We start from the raw sequence: 22115 nt of genomic DNA on the forward strand, positions 1-22115 counted from the left end.
TTATCACGGGCAGGAGTGATCATTAAGCCCTACAGCCACAAAGCTGTCCACCATGCAAGGCTGGAGGACAGAGGGAACCCTGAGGTCAGACCTCGGCCCAGCATTTGTCTGTATATTTAAGTGAAGCTATGCTGATTTACACCAGCTAAGCATTTGTCCCACCAAATGCCAACAGCCAAAAGCCACCACTCTTTAAAGAATAACTTAGTCCATAGTTTGGATCCTGGATTGGAAAGAAGAGGATGGGTTAAGTCTACAGTTCATTCCCCAGCAGTGTAGGCTGTTTGCTCCAATTCCATCTTACCCAGACCACCAAACCATCCCTCAAACCTTGCTTCTGGTTCATATTTTCTCCACAGGATAGTATGTGAGATGGGGGAGGCCAAGCCCAGCCAGCATGCCGGATTCGTGGAAATCTGCGTGGCTGAGTGCAAACCAGAGTTCATGGCCAGGTCTTCGCAGCTCTACTACTTTATGGTAAGCTCCTGCGAGAAGTTCTCCTTGGCCCTGAAGGTCCTCGGGCCTTGGTTCCCTTTGCTGCATCTATCCATTGTCCTTGACCACATTCAGCCTCTGAGTTCTTCACTACTGTTCTGAGCACACCAAGTTGTTCCTTCCATTTCCTTTCAAAATCTTGTTATGAGCAAAAATAGCTTGCCTAATTAATGTTTTAACAATCTAATAATAGTCCAAATTATTAGTCCAGTTATAGTTACATACAGCCATGGTTCAAATTAGTACAGAAAATCCTCATTAATAGTTAAAAATGCTATACAGGAAAGAAAAAAGAAAAAGAAAAAAAAAGAAGAAAAAGGAAAAAAACTTTCTTAGTACCTTACTTTTCCCTGGTGTGATGTTCACCCTACCAGCATCCCTCCAGGCCCTACAGTTGAAGTCACCAGTGTTCTCCAAGAGAAACATGAGGATTGCCACTAGTCATTACCACCCTGAGGTCTTCAGCAGGAGGAGTGCGATGTTCATGGTAGGGTTTCTTCCTCCTCACTCTTAGGTTCCCCCAGGACTATCTTTCTCCCACCTCTCCCCACCACCTGCTCCCTTCTCCCTGGTCCCCAGCACCAGTGGCAGAGCTGCCCGGTGCCCAGCCCGGGCACACAAAGGGCTGGTGTTTGCTGGGCAATGCCTGCCCGGGGAGGCAACCCTTGGCCATGCAGGGTGTCCCCAGTGCTAAGCTCAGGCAAGTCAGGCATAAGGCTGTTGGCCAAGGGACCTTTGTGGTCACAGGGACACCCAGCTCAGGCCACAGCAAGCCCAGAGACATCCTAAGACCCTGCTGTGTTGGGTCAGTGCAAAGCCCATGGCCTTCTGCTAGCAAGGACAAAAATTCTCATTTACTGGGCCACAGGCAGTCACCATAGCAGTGGTAGGTGTTTCTGCGAGATGTAGCATCCAAGCGGTTTTTGCATTAGGTGGTCTTGTGGGTGTCCAGAAGAAGCAGTGCTGCACCCAAGCAGCACTAGATCAGGAGGGACCAGTTCACTAGCCAGGCTGCGGGTGAGCTGTAGAGTATGACTGGGGCTCAGTGCAAGTGGGCAACTGTTTTGCATGCGCCATGGTGAAACGATAGACACCGGCAAGCGTGAACTTCAGTTAGCTTTTAAGGGTAGGTGGTTTGGAGAGAGGACTTAGCCATGAGGAATTTGGAGATGAAGTCAAAAGTCCCTAGGGATGGTGAGTGGTGGGATCGTACACACAGCTGCCACTCAATGTGTGTTGACAGCACTCAGAGAACAGCCATGCTCCTCTTTTTAGAGACACTGCTGGGGCTGGCCAGTTGGCTTGCTACACCAACTGTCTGGGACATCAGCTTGCAAAGCAGTCAGAGGGGCTCTGGGCCTGATTCCGCACTGCTACTGATGCAAGTTCAGCCTGAGACTGTTGCTTTGCCCTGGTGAGAGCCTGATGGAAGAGAGGAGGAGAGCCAAACGTGTTGTACACTCGACTTGGGTTTTTGCTCCTTTCTGATGATGCTCCTTGTCCAAGAGACCAGCTTATTCCTCTAAGGGCCCTTGCTGGGGACATGCAAGCATTGCCTGGCCTTGATCTGTGTGGATCTGTGCAGGTTTGAGATGAGAGGATCTCTTTGTTCCCATCAAAGGTCTCGACTCCTGCAAGGGAATGGGTCTTTTCTGAAACTATTCACATGGCCAAGCATTTTTTTATGGTAAAGGGAACTGGTAATGAATGCAAATAACTTAGAATTTTCCCTTGAAATTTCTCTGTTCTCTGTATTTTCTGATATCACTCAGGTGCTATGGTGGTGGGGGCAGAGAAACGCCTTGAGAGAGAGCCCCCACTAGGCAGACAGAAGGGCTCTTTCCAGGACATTACACTTCAGCGTGTCACCTTTGCTACTCTTGGAATTACTGTCCGATTTTGGTCATCCGTGTCCGTTTGTGACAGCTTTTCCCTCTGCTTGCTGGCTTTCTGGCTGCCAGCTATCCCAGCCATGCATGAGCATGAAGTCAACAGGGTTTTCTCTGCTGAATACCTCGATACCTTTGTGCTAGACAGAAAAAAATACAGACACTCTCCAGCCTGCCCATCATATGCCCTCTCCTGTGTTCATTGCTTTCATAGCAGGAGCTGATTTTGTTGGCGCGGCTTGGCTTCTTCCGATACTTCTGCCAGGAGGGTAGAGATGTTATTGAAGGCATCACAACATGCCTTGGCATCCTGTAACGGTGGGTGGTAGCTTTAAGGGAAAGAAGATGTTTGAAAACTAAGGAAGGGCATTGCATGGGAGATAAACGTTGCTTTCTGATGCATAGTAAATCCTCTGGAAAATTGCTTTTCAAAAGGTTTGAAGCACAACAGGGTCAAATTTCTCCAATAGGTTCCCCTCTCCTGCAAGAATTGGAAGAGGTGTTATATTGAACTCAACAGAGTATTTAATTTCAATGTTTTAAAAAAGAGGTAGCTTAATTTAGAGATGCTAGAACAGTTTTTCTCCACATTTCTAACCAGAACTTTTAAATTCAAAATTGTTAGTTTGTTTAAGCTCATCTGTGATCAAAAACGCAAATTGCATTAGAGAGTACAATAAGCCAAAAGGGAAACAAAGCATTTGGTTGCAGGCTGAAATGAAATTTATGATGATCTCAATGAAAATATATATATTTTTTTTTTTAGTTACTCATTTTGTTGCTCTGATTATTGCCGTGGTCTTTTAATAAAAAAAATAATTCCCTTCACTTTTCAATTCAGATGCTGAAGCAAGTTTGTCTTTATTCTGGCTTTGGATGAGAATAATATGGCTCAGTGCAGGTGATGTGGGCTACTCTGATTGCATCTCTTCTGGGTCTGCTCCTAAATTCCTTGTCCCAGGAGAGCATTTGCAACAGGTCTCCCTTCCATCTTTCCCCTCCTGCTGCTACTGTTGAACCTATAGAAAGGAAGCTCAGGTGCACAAGCTATGTCTGAGTCACATCTTGCTCTGCCCTTGTCCCCAGGAGGAATGAAGTGGGAACCAAGATCTTGACATGCACCATGAGGTCAGTTTAGACACAGCTCTGATGGCAGCTTCTCTGTGGACAGCCTGTGTGGAGAACGTACTGGAGGAAAGTAAAGGGCTGGGGAGCAGAGGAAAGTAGGCAAGCTCCTAGAAAGGTCCAGAAGATTTCCTGTCCTCTTTCCCTCATTGTCACTGTCCACTTCAGCCTATTACAGATCCACTAGAGCCCCCTGCATTTTCCATCACCTTCCACCAGCAGGGAAATGGTAAATAGTCTGAAGGCTGAGTTTTACTGCAAACATGCTGTGCAATATTTATGAAGGCCACTGTGAATAATTAATGGTTCATCACAACTTTGAAAGCTTAGCCAGAAACCCTTTTGTAAGATTGGCACAAGACACAGCAACGCTTTGCCAAGGAGCATTGCTGATCCAGTTCTGGTCTGCAAGGATCTTCAAAAGGGCATGGCTAGTTTATCTGCCTCTGAGGAGAGGACAGGAAACCCATCCAGGAGTGGGACAAGGGCTTTGGGTCTTTAACTCAAATGTTCCTCTATGGTTTGTAAAGCCGATACTATTGCAGTGCTGTTGTGTAGGCTATGTGCACCAACTTGGCCATTCTCAAGCCATTTTCTCCCAGGTGGGCGGTCACGTCCCAGCAGCAGCCATCATGGTCAGCAGTAGTTTGCACTGGTGAGGGTGGCCATCAATAAGGGATTAAAGTGGAGTTGCCATCAGAGCTTCAGGTGGTACCCTAAAAACAGAGGAGCATCTTTTGCATCTACATACTCTTCTGCATCTTTTATCCCAATAATAGCTGTTAGAGAATATTTGCAGAAAAAAATAAAAACAGTTTCCAAACCATCATGTCAAAACCAGTCAAGTTTAAACACAAGAAGCGTCCAGCTCTGACAACAGATTTTTCTACAGAGATGTATGTCTGATTTTCATGTTCAGCCCTTTCTCCAAGCGGTAGCTGCATTTTGAACAAAAACAAAGTGGAAACCTTGCTGCTGTTTTTCAAAATTATTAGCCAGAGGGGAACGGGAACAGAGAGGGCTCTGTGTGTGTGAGAAAGGGAGCTGTGGTGTATGCCAGGTGGTTTTATAAACATGGATTAATGGTCTCCAAAGCTCAATAAGGTGACTGCGTGATGTACCTGCTCGTTCAGAGGAGCTGAGGAGAGCTTCAAGCATTTGTGTCATCATTCTTAAAGAGAGGGGGAAAAATAATCTTCATTTAAATGCATATAGTAGCTTTTCACTTGGGACTGAGTGGAAAGTTTTTCTATTAAAATGCAAATGAAAGAATAAACTGTAACTCCAAATTTCTCCCTGAAAATGGATGTCTCCTCTCTGCATTGTGGTAACAGGGTGATCTGTGCCTTCAGAGTGCAAGTATTTTATCTTGATTTTGGGAAGAAGGGAGAGAAGGAGGGTAAGAAAAAGAAGTTTGAGATTTGGGGCCCCTAAAGGAATTGTGCCCCTTTTTGATATATTAACACAGCACTGTGTTGTGTTTGGAAAAGAGGCCCAGAAAATCAGCAGAAAAAGGAAAAAGGTATTCGTCTGGACAGTGCTCCTTTTGTGGCTGTAGTATTTCAGGATACATCTCAACCTAAGCACTGCTGTGCTGTATCGGTGCAGGACACTCATGCGGTACTAAACTGCCTCAGCATCCAAGTCCAATAAGAAAAAAAGAAAGATTTGGGGTCATGCGGTGGGCATGCGGGAAAGGCAAGACACAAGCTCAGATGTTCTGCTGAACCACAGCTCTCCTTCTTCCCGGGGAAAAAACCCGTGAGCACAGGGGGAGTTTTTAGGCATCTCTCTGGAGCTATACAGCAGGCTCTGTTCCCGTGTCAGATCAATAGGGTTTAGAGTAATCTTTTACAGACCTGAACATTTTCATCACTTGTGAGCTCCACAGTTTGGAGGTGGAGAGTCCCCATTAAGATCCAATCAGACAGTTCAAGACCTGCTTTATCTTGCAGAGATGGTGTTGCATGATGGCAAAAAGACACCCTAGCTGTGTCAAACAAGCAGTGGAGATGGGAGACTGTGGCTCTAGCTGCTCCAGGTGTGGAACTGACTTTGCAAGCACGGTGTATTTCTGAGTGGGTACAAGGGCAGGCCTGATTTTGCAGGAGAGAGGAGAACAGACGGGGGTTAGGTCTGAACTCATCCCACCAAACTTGTCATTCAAGCAGGGTGTCTATGATAGGACTGGAGTCACTCTAGGCTCCTGTATTGGTTGGAAGATGGTCATCTTCTGAAGCCCAGCTAACACGTGATTAACCCTTGGGGGTGCCTACCGCTCTCCATCGCTAAGACGATAGAGGGAAGGTACGTATGCTTCTCTGCTGTGTTTTCAACACAACCCTTTGCCTTCACAGACTCTGACACTCTCTGATCTCAAGCCGAAGCGGGGACCAGTGTCGGGTGGCACCCAGGTGACAATTACAGGCAACAACCTTAATGCAGGCAGCAATGTCATCGTGACCTTTGGGCGACAACCCTGCCTCTTCTACAGGTACAGATAAGTCCTTCCTACAGTACATGCTTGAGTCTGAAAAATGTGAGCAATTATAGTCAAGAGACTTCTGCAGCCCAGACACTCTGTCCCTCGTGTCTTTTTTCCTTATGGCCACGTATATTCAGCAATAGGACTTTTGCATTCTGCCCTGTGTGCAACCTTACTGTGCATGTTTTGGGGTAGGAGAATAGGATTTATTTCATTGTTTTGACTGGTGTTTGATGTGCTTTTTTCCATGGCCCCTTGTCAAATTTCACTACAATTCTCCATGGTCCCATGCTTTGCTACTTGCTCTGGGAGTACATTGTTTAAAAGATTCATTTTCATGTCCCTGCTTTAGTGGAGGTGACAAAGAAAATCTGACAACATCGGTTCTAAGTATTAAAACACCTCCCTTTTATCCCAGAATAGTCCTGTAGTGCTAAGAAATGGATGATTTGCAACATTTCAGCTCTGGGTTGGCTCCTGTTCAATTGCAGTTCAGAGAGGCTTAATGTCAGTGTTACCTGCTGAATGTTCCCTGATCCCTGTGAGAATGAGCCTGAATCCCATTCCCAGGGGCTCCCGCAGCTCAAAACTACCCAGCGCAACACATTTTGCTGCCAACGTTGGTGGAGGCTGAAGATGAAGTTGGCACATTTCTCCCAGCATGTCCTTGGCAGAAGAAAGGCTCATTCACAGGAGACCTGGGACCACTGTCTTGGGGCAATGCCCTTCCCTCTCCTGGCTGTGGGGATCCTGTTTAGCTGCCTGTCGTGACTGTGGTGTGATTCAGCATCTATAATTCAGGAGGGTGAAGTCACAGCTTGTGATTTAAAAGGCCAAGTGGGAACCGCAACTGCTTGGAGATGCTTACTGAAGAGACTGGGGAGTTTTAGGAGGGACTGAGTGTGGTCTTTCAGGGGAATTTGGAGAGCACGTGGAGGGTGCGGTCAGCGAAGGTGAGTGCCATGCTGCAAGGAAAGGATGCACCCTGCTTTATCCTTTCTAGGGGTACAAGATGAGGCTGCATCACAAATCACAGGACTGGGGAGATTGAGGGTGTTTGGAGCCTGGATTTTTGGCTCTTTATGGAAGGTAAGGGCCACTGCAGTATTCAGACCTGGAGCTGGTTTTGAGCTCTGCCCAAAAGGAAGGGTTTATGCAGAATCCCCTTTGAGTATAATCATAAAACGCTTCCCACTATATTAGCACCTTCCATGCAGAGGTCCCAGGCACGCTGCAAACTGCACTTAAACAAGGCTTACAGTCCTAATGCAAAGCAAGCTTTATTATCCCAGACTGGAAAGCTGAGGTGCAAACACCTCTTTTTATGAACTGCTGCTACATATGTCTGCAGACAGGAAGGAAATATCCATCAAGAATTTAATCACACAGAAATACTTCTGGAGAGAGGTCTGTTTTGCACTTCCCTTGGGGTTCAGTTTTCACTCTGAGACCTGAGAAATGATGGCTTTTGTGGTTTTATTTAAACTAGCGAAAAGGCAATGTCACTTCCTCAGATAAATGGGTCACACCATTCACAGCATATTCCTGTAGCACTGCATTTCACCACTTCACAGTGCATAGGTTAAGGTCACAGGACATAAGAGCAAGTAACTGGGCTCTTTTTGGCACCGTTGGTTCGCTGCTTGTAGCGCGGTTTATATTTACTTGCTTCTGCTCACAGGAGATCCACCAAGCACATTGTCTGTAACACCACTGCCTCAGATGAAGGCTTTGAGAAGGTGAAGGTGTCCGTGAGAGTGGACAAGGCCAAGATACATCAGGAGTTGCAGTATGAATATGTGGAGGATCCAACTATCCTGAGGATTGAGCCTGAGTGGAGCATCTTCAGGTAAGCAGCCTACGGACACCTTCTACCACCTCCCCTTATTTTCTCATGCAGCACTGGTGTGTTTGTGTTGGTCCTTGATACAGAAAAGTGCTTTCCAAGCATTGTGTTCACTAAGTAATAGATTTGTGCAGAGCTACTTCCCAGAGCCCAAGAACCACGAGTGTTGGTGGACTTGCTTCCTTGGAAGACCGAACAGGCCAGCAGTGCGTTGTGCATTCATTGTAACACCTCGGATGATCAATGTCTGTCTGTGCTCATGTGTACCCCTGGGACAAAATCTCCACGGTTTAGTGAGGGATGGACAGGAGCAGGGTCCTTTCTCCAAACAAACCCTGCATAGTCCAAGCCTAAATGATCCTGCACCCCATCTTCACTAACAGAGCAAAGCTTCCTGGCTTAATGCAGCAAAATCTGGCTGCCAATGCTCACCAGAAGCTTGCCTTGGAGACTTCATGCTTTAATTATAAAGGCAGGTGCAGCAAGTTTCCAACCTAGTGTTGAAACCTAGGTTGAAACCTAGTGTTCCTCCCTCTTTACTGCAGCCTGGTGTTTGTCTCCAGCAGGAGGATGCTCCCTGTCTGAGTAATACCACACACCACTGCGGCTGGTTAAACTACGCAGCTGTATCCCTAAAAGCTGCAATTCCTGCTGTTTCTGGTCATGACTGTGTTTTGGGCCCCACTGGGCTGGCTCCACAGCTTTGCATGGCAGCAGGACCAGTTACTGAACTCTTAAACCCAGGCATAAATGCCATAACTGTGCTTAGAGAAGTGAATCTCCCTTGGGTTTGAAAGCAGAAATTCCTACCTTTCCCACAGCCTTCATGTACTTGCTGGTTTAGGACTAAACATTGTTTGTTTGGCTGTCACACCTGAAAGCCCCAGGGCTGTCTCCTGAGATGAAACACAAAGGGACCTCTGGTCCCTGCCCTATCAAACAGCGTTCTTGCTCATTAGGCTTCCCTTTTACACTTCACCCCATTGATGCTGCTTTGGTGAATTCAGAGGGTTCACGTGAAGGTGTCCGAGAGGAGCATTTGCCCTGGTTGTGGAAAGCGTCAAAGGGATATCCAAATGCTCTCCTCAGAAGCCTGCAGAAATGGCCTCGGGAAGAGAGAAATTGGACATTAAATGCACTGGTATTTCCTTGAAAAGATACCAAATAAGAAATCTTAGCCTCCCCTCATTCATCCACGGCAGCTCTCTGCTCCCCTGTCAAACCAGAGTGATTGGAGTATCTGGGGATTAGGAGCAGGGCTTGTAAATCCCCCCAGTTCAGCTCCCATCCAGAAGATGTTTTCACAAATCAATTAGTGCCTTTAATTACCGTGAGGGAATTTACCGATTTAGCCGGATTGAATCTTTGCACATTGGGCTTGAAGCTTTAGTGTCTGGATTTTCCATTTGGGCGTTTTATTTTCAGTCAGAGTTCAGGTTATCAGTGAAATGAGAAATCGCTTTACTCCCTTCCTTATTAAACTGAGTTCAGTACCAGTTAAAAGGTTCAAGATTGACAGCCCAGGAGAATGAATTCCCCTATTATCTCCAGGAAAGTTGCAGCACAGGGACCTTGCTCTGCCTGGCTTCAGGTCTGGCTGGGAGGTGAGAGAAGTTCTCCAGAGTCCACTTGCTCCTTGGTTTCTCTGCTGAAGTTGCCAGCAAGAGACAAAGCAGCAGCCAAGGACATGCTTCAGGCATATTGGCAATACTTTGCCCAGCCCAGGGGTGCAGAGACTCTGCATCTCGTTGCTTGCTGCCTTGGATCTCCTGTCCCACCTCCCAGAATAAAGGAAATTAAGAAGAGGTGCTTGTTTAGTTGGTGCCAGCTTACTTGCAGGGTGTGTAGTTGCCAGGATGGATGACTGGGACTCTACCTGTCTCATCATTCGGGTACAATCTCTACCCTTTGCTCTCTTTGGTGTCTCGGAAATCAGAAAGTATCCACCTGAGTGACAGCAGGTGCCTAACTTTAACCAGACCTACCCACCTCCACCTTCATCCTTTTTCTTTTGCACTTTTGAATCACCCCAAAGGGGCATAACCTTGAAGGAGGGTGCAGAGGCAGACGATGCAATATCCAGGATTACCACTGTGGTTCGGGGTGTCAGGGACAGTTTTAAGCACTGTAACTTAGCTGTGGAGCTTTGTCCTGCAGGTCATAATGGAGACAAGCATTAGAGTAAGGACTCCACGCAGAGGTGGATGAAAGTTCAGGCAACTCCAGTCCTGAGAATCAAGCAAGAAATAAGTTAGTCAAGACACGTGGATCTGGAGGAGGCTGTTCCTCAGTATATTTGTTATGCGGTATGATTCATTACAGCAAATCCACTGTGCTTCTCTGATTCATCACTCCTGGCTGTGGGGCTAAGCTGTTTTGAGGGATAGATGATTGCTACTAAACCAGCTTTGCAAAATTAGTGAATGAATGTATGTAGCCTGGCTTAAAACCTCAAGTGCCATTTTCCAAGACAATAAAGGAAAGATTACTGCTAATTTACTCCCATAGCCAAAAAGAAAAAAAGAGTCACACTGGCCTGGCAGGTAGCTAGAATTTTATGAGGCTCCATTAATACTTTTGATCTGGGTTTGATTTGAGTTACATCCAGCAATTATCTGAGTCTGCAGACAGAAAGTTATGCTCATATCTTTTGGAGTTAAATTAAGAAAGTTAAGGAGTTAATTTAAGAAAGCTGGTAGTCTTGGCACCTCTGTTATTTTGCTGGGCAGCAGCATCTCTCCAGGCTCTGATCCGACCTGGGAGAGAAGTGGCCATGACCGGGTATTCACCTGCAGACACAAAAGGCAATGGCTGGTGGCTTTCATGCAAAGGCAATCAACAGTTTTATTTGCTTGAATTGCAAGCCAGAGAGGGTTTTGGGGCGATTTCGTGTCTTCAGCAAACACAAGTGCTTTGGGTTTTTTTTCAGGGAAAAGGCCCCTTTCTGATCTGGTGCTGTGGCTGTGCTTAGCAACTGTGGTCTGAGCCTGCAAGCTCAGTTTCCAAACCAAATACAGATTTTTCAACACGTGGGTTTAAAACTGTGTGCACAGACTTGGTTGATTAAATAAGAGGATTTATGTATATATATACACATACTTATATATCTGTACATATCCACACACATTTGATATGTCTGGAACATGTAAAAATCTCAGCTGAGTAAAGATACAAAACTCCTTCTAGTTTGAATCAGCATAGATTAATAATAATAATAATAATAATAATAATAATAATAATAATATAAAGGCCCACAGCCAAAAATCTAAAAGAACCAGGACAGTGGAGAAAGAACGACTCGGTTTATACACTTCTCTTCTGGTTTCTGGCAAGCAAGCTCTCCCTGGGTGATGTCAAGAATACCTAATGTGAAGTTGAATTTTGGGGAGAGGGTACTTTTTCTGTAAGGGAGGGAGGGGGAGCTCTCTTGTAAGTGGATGTGTGACTTCAGAAGAGATCCCCTGTGTGTTCAAGAGAACTCAACCATCCGAGCAGATCTTATGGAAATGGCAAAATGTGCTTTTGCCCCATAAAATTTCCCATTAGAAATTTCCCATCACAGCTGATGGTTTCAGAGAGCAAGAACATGAGGTACTCTGCAAAACTCAAGGTCAAATGTTGTCCTAACCACGGATCAGTCTGTACAGGTATTGCTTGTATGAAAGACCATAAGGAACCTCTCAGAGAAGTGTCACAGGAGCACCTGCCAAAAGATACGGTTGTGGCAATGATCTTTGGCAGAGCTCATGGCTCATGACTTCAAATTTACAGGCTTCTTGGTCACATAGGCTATGTTTAAACTAGAAAGTACTTAATGCAGGTCTATTCTTTGGTCCTGAAGCCAGTGAACGTGCAGAGCCCTCATCCATACCACCAATGATCTTTCCTCCTTCAAAGGCAGTTTAGCTTCATCTATCCTGCTAGCTGGGAGTGCTCCCTGGCCCTTGCTATCCCTCGAACCATGACGAGGCATTGCCCAGGCTGTTGTTAACAGCTTATCAGCGTCTAAGACCACCAGTCAGTGTTTGAGCTGGTGTCCTGTCTGTTTGGTTTATCAGTGTGGGTGCAACTAGAGGGGCTGAAGCACAGTCCCAGCTAGCTGTGGCCAGCTCACAGTTATACTACTGGACGGAGATGTATATTTGCATTCATTCCTACCTGCCCCATCTGATTAATAAAGGAAGATAAATGAGGAATGTGGAAAACAATGGTCAGAACTGGGGGAGGTCTGTTGCCAACACAGGCTTCTTCCTTACAGTGTGTTTATTCTCTGGTGTTTTCTCATTTATAATACACTTGTTTTACCTTTCATGTATGCGTAGGTTTACCTGGAGGCAGGAAAGGGATTCTGAGCTTTCTTTTCCCAGTCCCACTGATTTCCACACGGCCTCCCCTCCCATTCTCAGCAGAGTGCTCCAGGAAATAAACTACAGCCTGCACAGTTTCCAAGGGGAGTTATGGAGGCAGGTGCCGAAACTGAGAGCACTCCTCACCCTGGGAAACCCTCAGAGACGGACTTGTCCGTTGATGACATTTCCTCATCCTGCCCCGGCTGTGTGAGCCCTGACAGCTGAAGGTTTTGCTTTCTTGGATAACTCTTACCCCTTCGGCCCTCGCATCACATTGCCTCCACCACACTGCTGCAAAGGCAGAGCTCACTCTGGTAGAGCAATGATGTTTTGATTTGGGATGGCCAAAGCTGCCTATGGTGAACCCTTCCCCTCAACACGGCATTCAAAGCCAACGCACGCATCATGTCCTTTGCAGTTTCCTTCCTCCCTCCCCTCCGCTCCCCAAAGTCCCACAAACAGCACCGCTGGCTGCAGCTGGAAGAGGCAAGGGAAAGGAAAGAAGGGTGTTTCTGAAAGCTGTTTCCTTCTGGTAACAGTGACTGCAGGGAATGAGAAGGGCTCTGTCTACATCTCCCCATCTTAAGCTGGGCTAAGAGAGATGTTATAAAAGTGAGAAAATCTACCAAAAGCAGGGTTGTGGCTCATACAAATGGGCTTTCTCAGGAAATCAGTCCTTGCCCGAGCAAAGGGACAACAGGACCGGAAATCTCTATTCCGTCAAATGTTGGATCTAACACACATTGCAGAGCTTATCTGCCTGGGTCACCAAATAGAAACTGAGCAAATGCACACCACGTCTGAAGACTTTGGCTCTGCTTCTTCTAGATGCTGCAGGACCAGGTTCCCCAGCAGCACTGAAATGGGTTCACTGAGGTGACATTATCTTATTCAGGGTGATGTTTTTATAGCAGGTTTAATATGCAAGATGGGACTACAGCCCTCAACCAAGGTAGCACTGAATCCTCAAGAGCTGCTTGCACAGGACAGTTTCTGTGAGGGGTTTTTGGGCTCCCTTCCTTAAGTGATATATGACATGTAGTCTGTGGACCATTCTGAAGAGCCCCTGTTAGATTTCCTGCTGTTCTCATTACCGAAGCTTCTGATTGCTGAGTCCTAACAGTGAAAACCACCCAGATGCTGCCTGATGTGGCAGTTTTAGCAAGTATGTGGGTTTACTTCTTTCTCCCCTTATGAATGAATGAAAAATTATTTGCTTTGTTTTGTTTTTCCTTCCCTTCCTATGGACTGTAACATGTGGTCAGACACGTTGCAATCAACATTTAGGACTATACATCACCCATTGCTGGTGCATTCGGTCCTGACATCTATTAGCTGGGTTCATGCTCTTCTTTCATTTCTTCTTCTCTAGCGGCAACACACCCATTGCAGTGTGGGGAACTCACCTAGACCTGATCCAAAACCCTCAGATCCGGGCAAAGCACGGTGGAAGGGAACACGTCAACGTGAGTATGGCTGCTGAGCTGGGGATCAATCACAGGAGGAGACATGTCCAAGGTGGTGATAGGGGCTGCCTAACAGCCCTGGAGGTTGAAATCTCCTATTGCATCCAGAAAAGAGGGCATGACTTGCTTTCAGAAAGATTACTCATTCTCTCTCCATGAAGGAGCACCGGACCAAAGCAAGAACAGAGAGAGACGTCATGAAGGGTTGTTCACCTCCTGGTCTCTTCCGAGCCTGTTTCTTCTGTTGGCTCAAGGGTATCTGTCCTCTCTCTTGGCCCATGTATAACTTGCATTATTTATCAGCCACGCCTGCGCATAAATAGACCCAAATTCAGGTTATTAGCTGAGCGTGCTGAGATCAGAAGGGACTGTGGATAATACTCTTTGGTACTACTGTGTCCAATCCCTGGACTATTTGGGATCCTGCAAGAGTGTATCCAGGTTGAACCAGCTAGATTTATAGCCTAATTCAGCTCCCAGTGACCATTGAGGAATCAGAAGCAGCTCAGGCCAGCAGAGCTTTACCAAGGTCTGGGAGGACAATTAACTCAGAAGAAGCCAATTACCAGTAACTGCTGAGCAGCTCCAGATAGAGGAGTAAAATGTTTAAGTTTAGCATCTCCAATTAGTAAACTCAGGAGCAGGCAGCATCTGCTGGTACCTACAGTAGGTTGGAGGATGGGACCATGCAACAGCACCTGAAAAGGTGTTGGCTGTGTATGGGCACTTCCTGGGACCAAGTGTGAAAGAGCATCCCAGAAGAAGAGCTCCAAAAGTGAAAAATACGGAGGGACTAATTAGGGTGGGGGTAGAAAGTCCAGATCCTCTGCATTTCTCAGGTTTTAAGATTAATCCTTGGGCTTTCAACCCAAGTTTCTCAAAGGAGTTTGTGGACATTAAAATTGTCTACTGCCACATGAACAAGGGTGAAACTGTGGGAGATCCAAAAAGAAAATGCAGGAATATGGGGTAGATTCATTTGCATCTACAGTTCGCAAATTGAGAGCCCTAGATCTTGGTCTTATTCCAGCTCTGCCGTGAACTAATATCTCCCTGCATAAAGCCAAATCTAAAGCAATTCTGTCAGCTCTCACACCTCACCAGATTCAGGAAATATCTGTTGAGATTGGTTTCTGTGTCTGACGGGAATCTTGACTGGCAATCTTGCAGTCCTTCATGAACTCTGGGAAAACCCTGGTCCAACTGATTATGCGTATTCATAGGTATGTTTTGGTAATATGTTGTATTTCCTGGTACAGCACAGCCAAACACTAGCTTTCCTGCAGGATTAGAAGCCTACCTGACTTCATCTTATTCTTCCAGCAGACTCCAGCTCTTAACCTGACACAGTGGTCTCAAACAATCATGCCAGTGAAACCTATTCATCATCTCACACATGCTCATGTAGAACTGCCCATCAGTTTTGTGCTGGGAAGTACTCCGGTGCCTTTTCTTCCTTGTAAGAGCTGTTACAGCAAAGAATATCTCACTTATCTTGAAATACGAAACTGGCTGGTCCAAGTCACTTATCTCTCTATTGATTTGAGCCAAAGCAACATTAATGCTTGAGCTATGCTAGCTGTGATAATCATAGAATAATAGAATCATAGAATCGTTTAGGTTGGAAAAGACCTTTAAGATCATCAAGTCCGACTGTTAACCTAACACTGCCAAGTCCACCACTAAACCATGTCCCTAAGCACCACATCTACACATCTTTTAAATACCTCCAGGGATGGTGACTCCACCACTTCCCTGGGCAGCCTGTTCCAGTGCTTGACAACCCTTTCAGTGAATAAATTTTTCCTAATATCCAGTCTAAACCTCCCCTGGTGCAACTTGAGGCCATTTCCTCTCATCCTATCACTTGTTACCTGGGAGAAGAGACCGACCCCACCTCTCTACAACCTCCTTTCAGGCAGTTGTAGAGAGCAATGAGGTCTCCCCTCAGCCTCCTTTTCTCCAGACTAAACAACCCCAGTTCCCTCAGCCGCTCCTCATCAGCCTTGTGCTCCAGACCCTTCCCCAGCTTCGTTGCCCTTCTCTGGACACGCTCCAGCACCTCAATGTCTCTCTTGGAGTGGGGGGCCCAAAACTGAACACAGCATTCAAGGTGCGGCCTCACGAGTGCCGAGTACAGGGGCACGATCACTTCCCTAGTCCTCCTGGCCATGCTATTTCTGATACAAGCCAGGATACTATTGGCCGCGTTGGCCACTTGGGCACACTGCTGGCTCCTATTCAGTCAGCTATCCACCAATACCCCAAGGTCCTTTTCTGCCGGGCAGCTTTCCAGCCACTCTTCCCCAAGCCTGTAGCGTTGCATGGGGTTGTTGTGACCCAAGTGCAGGACCCGGCACTGAGCCTTGTTGAACCTCATACAATTGACCTCGGCCCATCGATCCAGCCTGTCCAGGTCCCTCTGCAGAGCCTGCCTACCCTCCAGCAGATCAACACTCCAACATCAACTTGGTGTCATCTGCAAACGTACTGAGGGTGCACTTGATCCCCTCGTCCAGATCATTGATAAAGATATTAAACAGAACTGGCCCCAACACAGAGCCCTGGGGAACACCGCTTGTGACCGGCCACCAACTGGAGTAAACTCCATTCACCACCACTCTTTGGGCCCGGCCGTCCAGCCAGTTTTTTACCCAGCGAAGAGTACACCCGTCCAAGCCATGAGCAGCCAGTTTCTCCAGGAGAAAGCTGTGGGAAACAGTGTCAAAGGCTTTACTAAAGTCTAGGTAGACAACATCCACAGCCTTTCCGTCATCCACTAAGTGGGTCACCTTGTCATAGAAGGAGATCAGGTTAGTCAAGCAGGACCTGCCTTTCAAAAACCCATGCTGACTGGGCCTGGTCACCTGGTTGTCCTGTACGTGCCACGTGATGGCACTCAAGATGATCTGCTCCATAACCTTCCCTGGCACCGAGGTCAGACTGACAGGCCTGTAGTTCCCCAGATCCTCCTTCCTGCCCTTCTTGTACATGGGCATCACATTTGCTAACCTCCAGTCAGCTGGGACCTCCCTGGTTAGCCAGAACTGGTGGTAAAGGATGGAAAGTGTCTTGGTGAGCACTTCCACCAGCTCCCTCAGTAGCCTTGGGTGGATCCCATCCAGCCCCATAGACTTGTGTGTGTGTCCAAGTGGTGTAGCAGGTCACTAACCATTTCCCCTTGGATTATGGGGGCTTCATTCTGTTCCCCGTCCCTGTCTTCCAGCTCAGGGGTTGGGTACCCTGAGAACAACTGGTCTTACTATTAAAGGCTGAGGCAAAGAAGGCATTAAGTACCTCAGCCCTTTCCTCATCCTTGGTAACTATATTTCCCCCTGCATCCAATAAAGCATGGAGATTCTCCTTAGCCCTCCTTTTGTTGTTAATGTATTTATAGAAACCTTTTTTATTGTCTTTTACAGCAGTAGCCAGATTAAATTCTAGTTGGGCTTTGGCCCTTCTAATTTTCTCTCTGTATAACCTCACAACATCCTTGTAGTCCTCCTGAGTTGCCTACCCCTTCTTCTAAAGGTCATAGACTCTCCTTTTTTTTCCTGAGTTCGGGCAAAGTTCTCTGTTCAACCCAGCTGGTCGTCTTCCCTGCCGGCTCGTCTTTTGGCACATGGGGACGGCCAGAGCCTGTGCCTTTCAGCTTTTCTTCTTGAAGAATGTCCAGCCTTCCTGCACTCCTTTGCCCTTCAGGACTGCCTCCCAAGGGACTCTTCAAATGAGTGTGCTCTCAATGCTGGAGGTATCAGACTAGTTTGGAGAAGATTCTCATATTAAGCACAGCTGGGACCCCATGGAGCTCCTGCTGTTTCCCCACAGAGCCTGTTGGTTCCTGGTGAGACCAGGATGCATTGTGGTGGGAACCACGATGTAGAAAGATGAAGGCTCAGATCCTGAAGGACAACCAGACATCTAATTCCTAGTTGTTTAAAATGGAAGTCAGGATAAAATGCCTTTCACAATCTATTACCCATTTCCCGAACACATAAAAGAAGCAGGTCTTTGGCAGGGTTGGAAGCCAGCTTCAGGGTCTTCTGAGGCCTCCCCCACTGTCTTCACCACTCCAGCTTCCTGGGCTTCATTTCAGGTAACCTGATGTTCAAAGAGGAATCCTGGGCACAACTGAGCATGCACTGGACATACATTTTTGGACAGATCCCCAGAGTGTGAGAGCTAATTGCAGGGCAGTAGTGAGGCTTTGACTAGTCTCTGTTGTACAAAAAAAGAACTTTCTATTTCCAGAAGGAAATGAAGTTAGGGGAAGATGGTGATGCTGGCAGCCCCAGAGGCTGAGCTCCCTCAGGGAAGAGGCACAGGATGCCCAACTGCAGTGCAAACTGCTCCACACACCTGTCCTGGCAAAGCTTTCCTAATCCCTTCCCAGCCTCGCTTGTCTGATGGGTTTTGAAGCAGTGGAGCAGCAGCCTGTCTCATGATAACCAAGGAGGTCTGCTCCTCCCTGTCCTCTGGCAGTAGGTAGGCTAGCATTTCACTGGGGGGTATCTGCCCACCAGGAGGGCTGGGGATATTTTCCATAAACACTCCTTGTGTTGGGTTTCTTTCTCCAGAACTGCGAGGTGCAGAACAGCACGGAGATGACCTGCCAGGCTCCGGCGCTGGCTGTTGACCCCAATCACCAGTCTGAGCTCGCTGAGCGTCCAGAAGAGTTTGGCTTCATTCTTGACAACGTGCAGTCCCTGCTGATTCTCAACAAAACCAACTTCACCTACTACCCAAATCCAGTCTTTGAGGTTTTCAATCCCTCAGGGATCCTGGAGCTGAAGCCGGGAAGTCCTATCATACTGAAGGTGAGATGGGGACCAAGGCCCAGATGAGGAAGGACAAAACACATGCTGCCTACTGCCTGTCTGCGTCTGCCAGCAACCCACAAATCACAGTGGCATCCTGATTGTATCCCAGAGATTTTCTCCACTCATTGCACCTACCATATCGCATCGTATCAGTGTTACCATCTGCAAACACGAATCACTGCTCAGCATCTGCCAATACCCATAACTAAAAAATATAAACCCCTTCTGCTGTTACCTGTGTACAGCCTAAATTTGTACCCACTGCTGTTCACCAGAGAAGAACATTGTCTTCCAACAGGGCTGCAACAGGGCTGGCAATTAAATACCCAAGTCTATTTCTTTCTTGGATTTTCAAGACCTTCCTCTCACCCCTGGTTAAATCCCGCACTAGTCTTTTGTCATTTTTGTAATCTGGACAGCAATACAGAGAAGGAATTTTATGATTGAGCATTTCCATATTAGCATTTCTGCGTGGTGCATATGCAATGAAATGATTGTGCTTGCAGAATACCTTCTTGCATGTTTGGAAAGGGGTCTGTCTTACTTGCCTGAATGCATTTTGTGAGGGCCTGTTTGTGCAAGACTTATATGCAACGTTTCTCATTTAGTTCCAGAGAGATAGGAGCAGGACAGGCTGTTTGCAGTCTGTAGCAATCCATGCTGTCCTCTGCATGACTTTCTAAATTGGCTTTTCCTCTCTATGTTAGTGAATGGTGAACCACAAATGTCAAGTGTAATGTTAACAGTTCTGTCACAGGAACAAACTAGAGGTGGAAGGCAAACTCTTTCCTGATGGCTTTTTTTTTTTTGTGGTGGGGTGATATTCCTTTCTATCCAGGGCAAGAACCTGATCCCACCAGTGGCGGGAGGGAACGCCAAGCTGAACTACACCGTTTTGGTTGGTGAGAAGCCCTGTGCAGTGACCGTATCAGATGTGCAGCTGCTGTGCGAGTCCCCAAACCTCATTGGACGGCACAAGGTGATGGTAAGTGGTGCTTGAACCTCATCAGCCTTTCCTCCCTGGGTGGGTTGGGAGGGCACACCAATGCTGAAGAGATGGCAGAGATCTTCCAGGAGTTTGCATCACCATTTGCCTTCCGTAATTCCCATAAACATCAGGGTTCCTTCTTGATACAATAATCCCCATCAAGAGTAACTTGTAGAAGTAGAAGAGTAGAATAGTAACCTGGAGATCTTTATGGACAGTGAGAAACCTTTCATGATTGAAACCCTGTAAGAAAGTTTGCCTCTCTTCTGTTTTTGTACTGACGGTATGAACGCTAGATGCTCATGTGAGTTCATATATGTAACATGTTCCCTGCATGACGTAGTTTGTTAAATTCAGCAGTCCCCAACTATGCTGACATTACTAACATGTGGTGGCTAAAATTTGCCTTTATGTAGGAGAAAAAAAAATGCAGGATATGGACTCTAGTGTGACTGAACTTCGAGGTTTTGACATCTATATAACTTAGTATACTCCTGCATATCCTTCCTGGAACCTGTGAAAAATGAACCTAGTGATTACATCAGAAGGAGCCTCTCCTCCTCTCACCATTGATTTATTCACTCCTTCTTTACTTTCCTCTCAGTAATTTGCATTCCTCAATGCTGTTGCTTGATAAACAGCACATCAGCAAACTCATCTGAGTTGTACCGAGCTGTGGGTGGAAACACAACAAAAGCTAACAACTGACATCAGACATACAGATGATCAATGTTTCTCATTCCTTGTGATCAACTTTTTCCACCTCTCTGTTGCCCTCCCAAAGCTGTATCTGTCACATATTTATTTATTTCAATGCAGTGAGACTCATAGATATTGATGGAGACACACTGCATGCCTCTTAAAAAGAGAGTTTTCTGGGGACTTTTAGAAAATAGAGAGTTTATGGTGACCATTTTGGGTCTCATTTGTGACTGCTGCTGGGAGACCTCATACTGGCTACTTAACTTCTCTGTACCAAAGTTTGTCATCTGGAAAATAGAGGTAATAATCCTTTTCGGCCATGCAAATATACTGTGGCTCTCAATTCATTGTAAAGTATATTAAGACACTCCAAGAGGAGCAATAATGAAGTGAGAGATTTTCTCTGTGTGAATACCAAAGCTTTTGAACAAGGCAATATATGTTCCCTGTCATTTTCATGAATGTAATTAAACATATGGTTAGTCAGAGATGGACAAAGCCAATCCTAGAGAGAGAAAACTCAAAGACAGGTGAGCAATAATCAACCCCTGGGGATCAGGGAGGATGAACATCTGGTCAGGTCTTACTAATTGGGAATACTCCCCTGCTCCTGCAGCTTGGGACAGCTTAAGTGAAGCCAGAGAGAAAAAATAATCCCTTTTTGAGGATGCTGATCAAACAAGAGATGCTGCTGGAAACGTGGGAAGATGATCACATTGAAGCCTGTTAATGAGCATCAGTGTTAGGGGCAAGTTACAGATTTCTTGTTCAACTGCCAACACTGAGGCAACCCTTTGACAGCATCTGGGCTAGAAACCAAATACAGAAGGTCACCTGCAATGGAGTCCAGTGCTCAAGGATGGACTTTGCATCTGGAACTTACCAGGGGGACAGCTGGTCTGGGAAATGCCTCCTCCAGCATGGCACAACATCTTTGCTGCTTGGGTTGGTACAAAATGTATCCCCATGTTTCACATGAATGTCACTTTGATGGTCAGGATAATTGACAGGTAGCTCTCCCAGGTTCTTCTCCTGTTTCTGCCAACGATTTACTCTATGACCTTGAGTAGATTGCTGAAAAAACACTTTCTTGCAAAGTGAGGTGGCCTAGATCTGAGAGGGGACCATGGGACTGAATCAACCATTGCAACACTGAGATTATTTTTAAGGGAAAGAACAATGACAATGACGCACATTGATGTCAACATGGTTTTGATCTAGTTCAGCTATCTTTTATACAATGACAGAGTTAAACATTTGAAAAAACAGAAAAGAACTAAAAGGCCTGAGCAATGTTTAAGAAAGCCTGACTAAAACTCAGAGGCAAGCTCTTTTCCAAGGAAAAGAAAGAGACAGGAGGAAGATCCGTGAGTAACTATGTTGGAGAAGGTCTGCAATGAAGAAGTGGAGTACATTTGAAGGGTTGCTGGTATCTAATGTAGGCACTTACATATGGACCGTCACGCTGGACTCTTTGTATAATGAATGGAGATGGTCAAATATAGCAATTACAGTTCAGGGCACAATTCATCTCATCCTAAGGTAGACACTTACATTTGGCCAGGGCAAACTTGCACTAGGAAAGACACTACCACAGTCAAGTTTTGCACAACAGGAACTACTGAAGTGCTACAGGTGGCCCCTAAGACTTTGCTGGAGAAAACTGGGCTCTGCCATAGTGCCATTTAGAACAAATTCATGATTAATAGGCTTAACAGGTGGCCAAACTGTTGTTTGGTAATATGGAGGGCTCACATTCAGTCTTCTGGAAGGTATAAATAGCTTCCTTCAAAAACACTCAGTGGCCCAAGAAATAAAGTAGAGCTATATCTGCATATTTGCTCGTTTTTCTTTCAAATGCTCACAATAGTACTGCAGCCTTGCAGGCTTTCTTCTTCAAGAGACAGATTCCATCAGATCATGGCAGTTTGATACGTGGACTGTGAGACC

The 22115-nt window shown here is 46.2% G+C and overlaps 1 protein-coding gene across 4 annotated transcripts in view; it reads left to right on the forward strand.

Annotated features, from left to right (window-relative positions):
• PLXNA4 (plexin A4) overlaps positions 1–22115 on the forward strand; it is a 434060-nt gene that overhangs the window by 363044 nt on the left and 48901 nt on the right. For all 4 annotated transcript variants that reach the window (XM_075491509.1, XM_075491511.1, XM_075491510.1 and 1 more), the window contains 6 exons: positions 360–477; positions 5867–6003; positions 7676–7843; positions 13562–13655; positions 18233–18472; positions 19314–19460. In XM_075491509.1, the coding sequence (XP_075347624.1) occupies positions 360–477; positions 5867–6003; positions 7676–7843; positions 13562–13655; positions 18233–18472; positions 19314–19460 (904 nt within the window). The remainder of the gene's footprint in view (positions 1–359; positions 478–5866; positions 6004–7675; positions 7844–13561; positions 13656–18232; positions 18473–19313; positions 19461–22115) is intronic.

The sequence above is a fragment of the Mycteria americana genome, chromosome 1 (assembly GCF_035582795.1).
Source record: "Mycteria americana isolate JAX WOST 10 ecotype Jacksonville Zoo and Gardens chromosome 1, USCA_MyAme_1.0, whole genome shotgun sequence".
NCBI lineage: Eukaryota > Metazoa > Chordata > Aves > Ciconiiformes > Ciconiidae > Mycteria > Mycteria americana.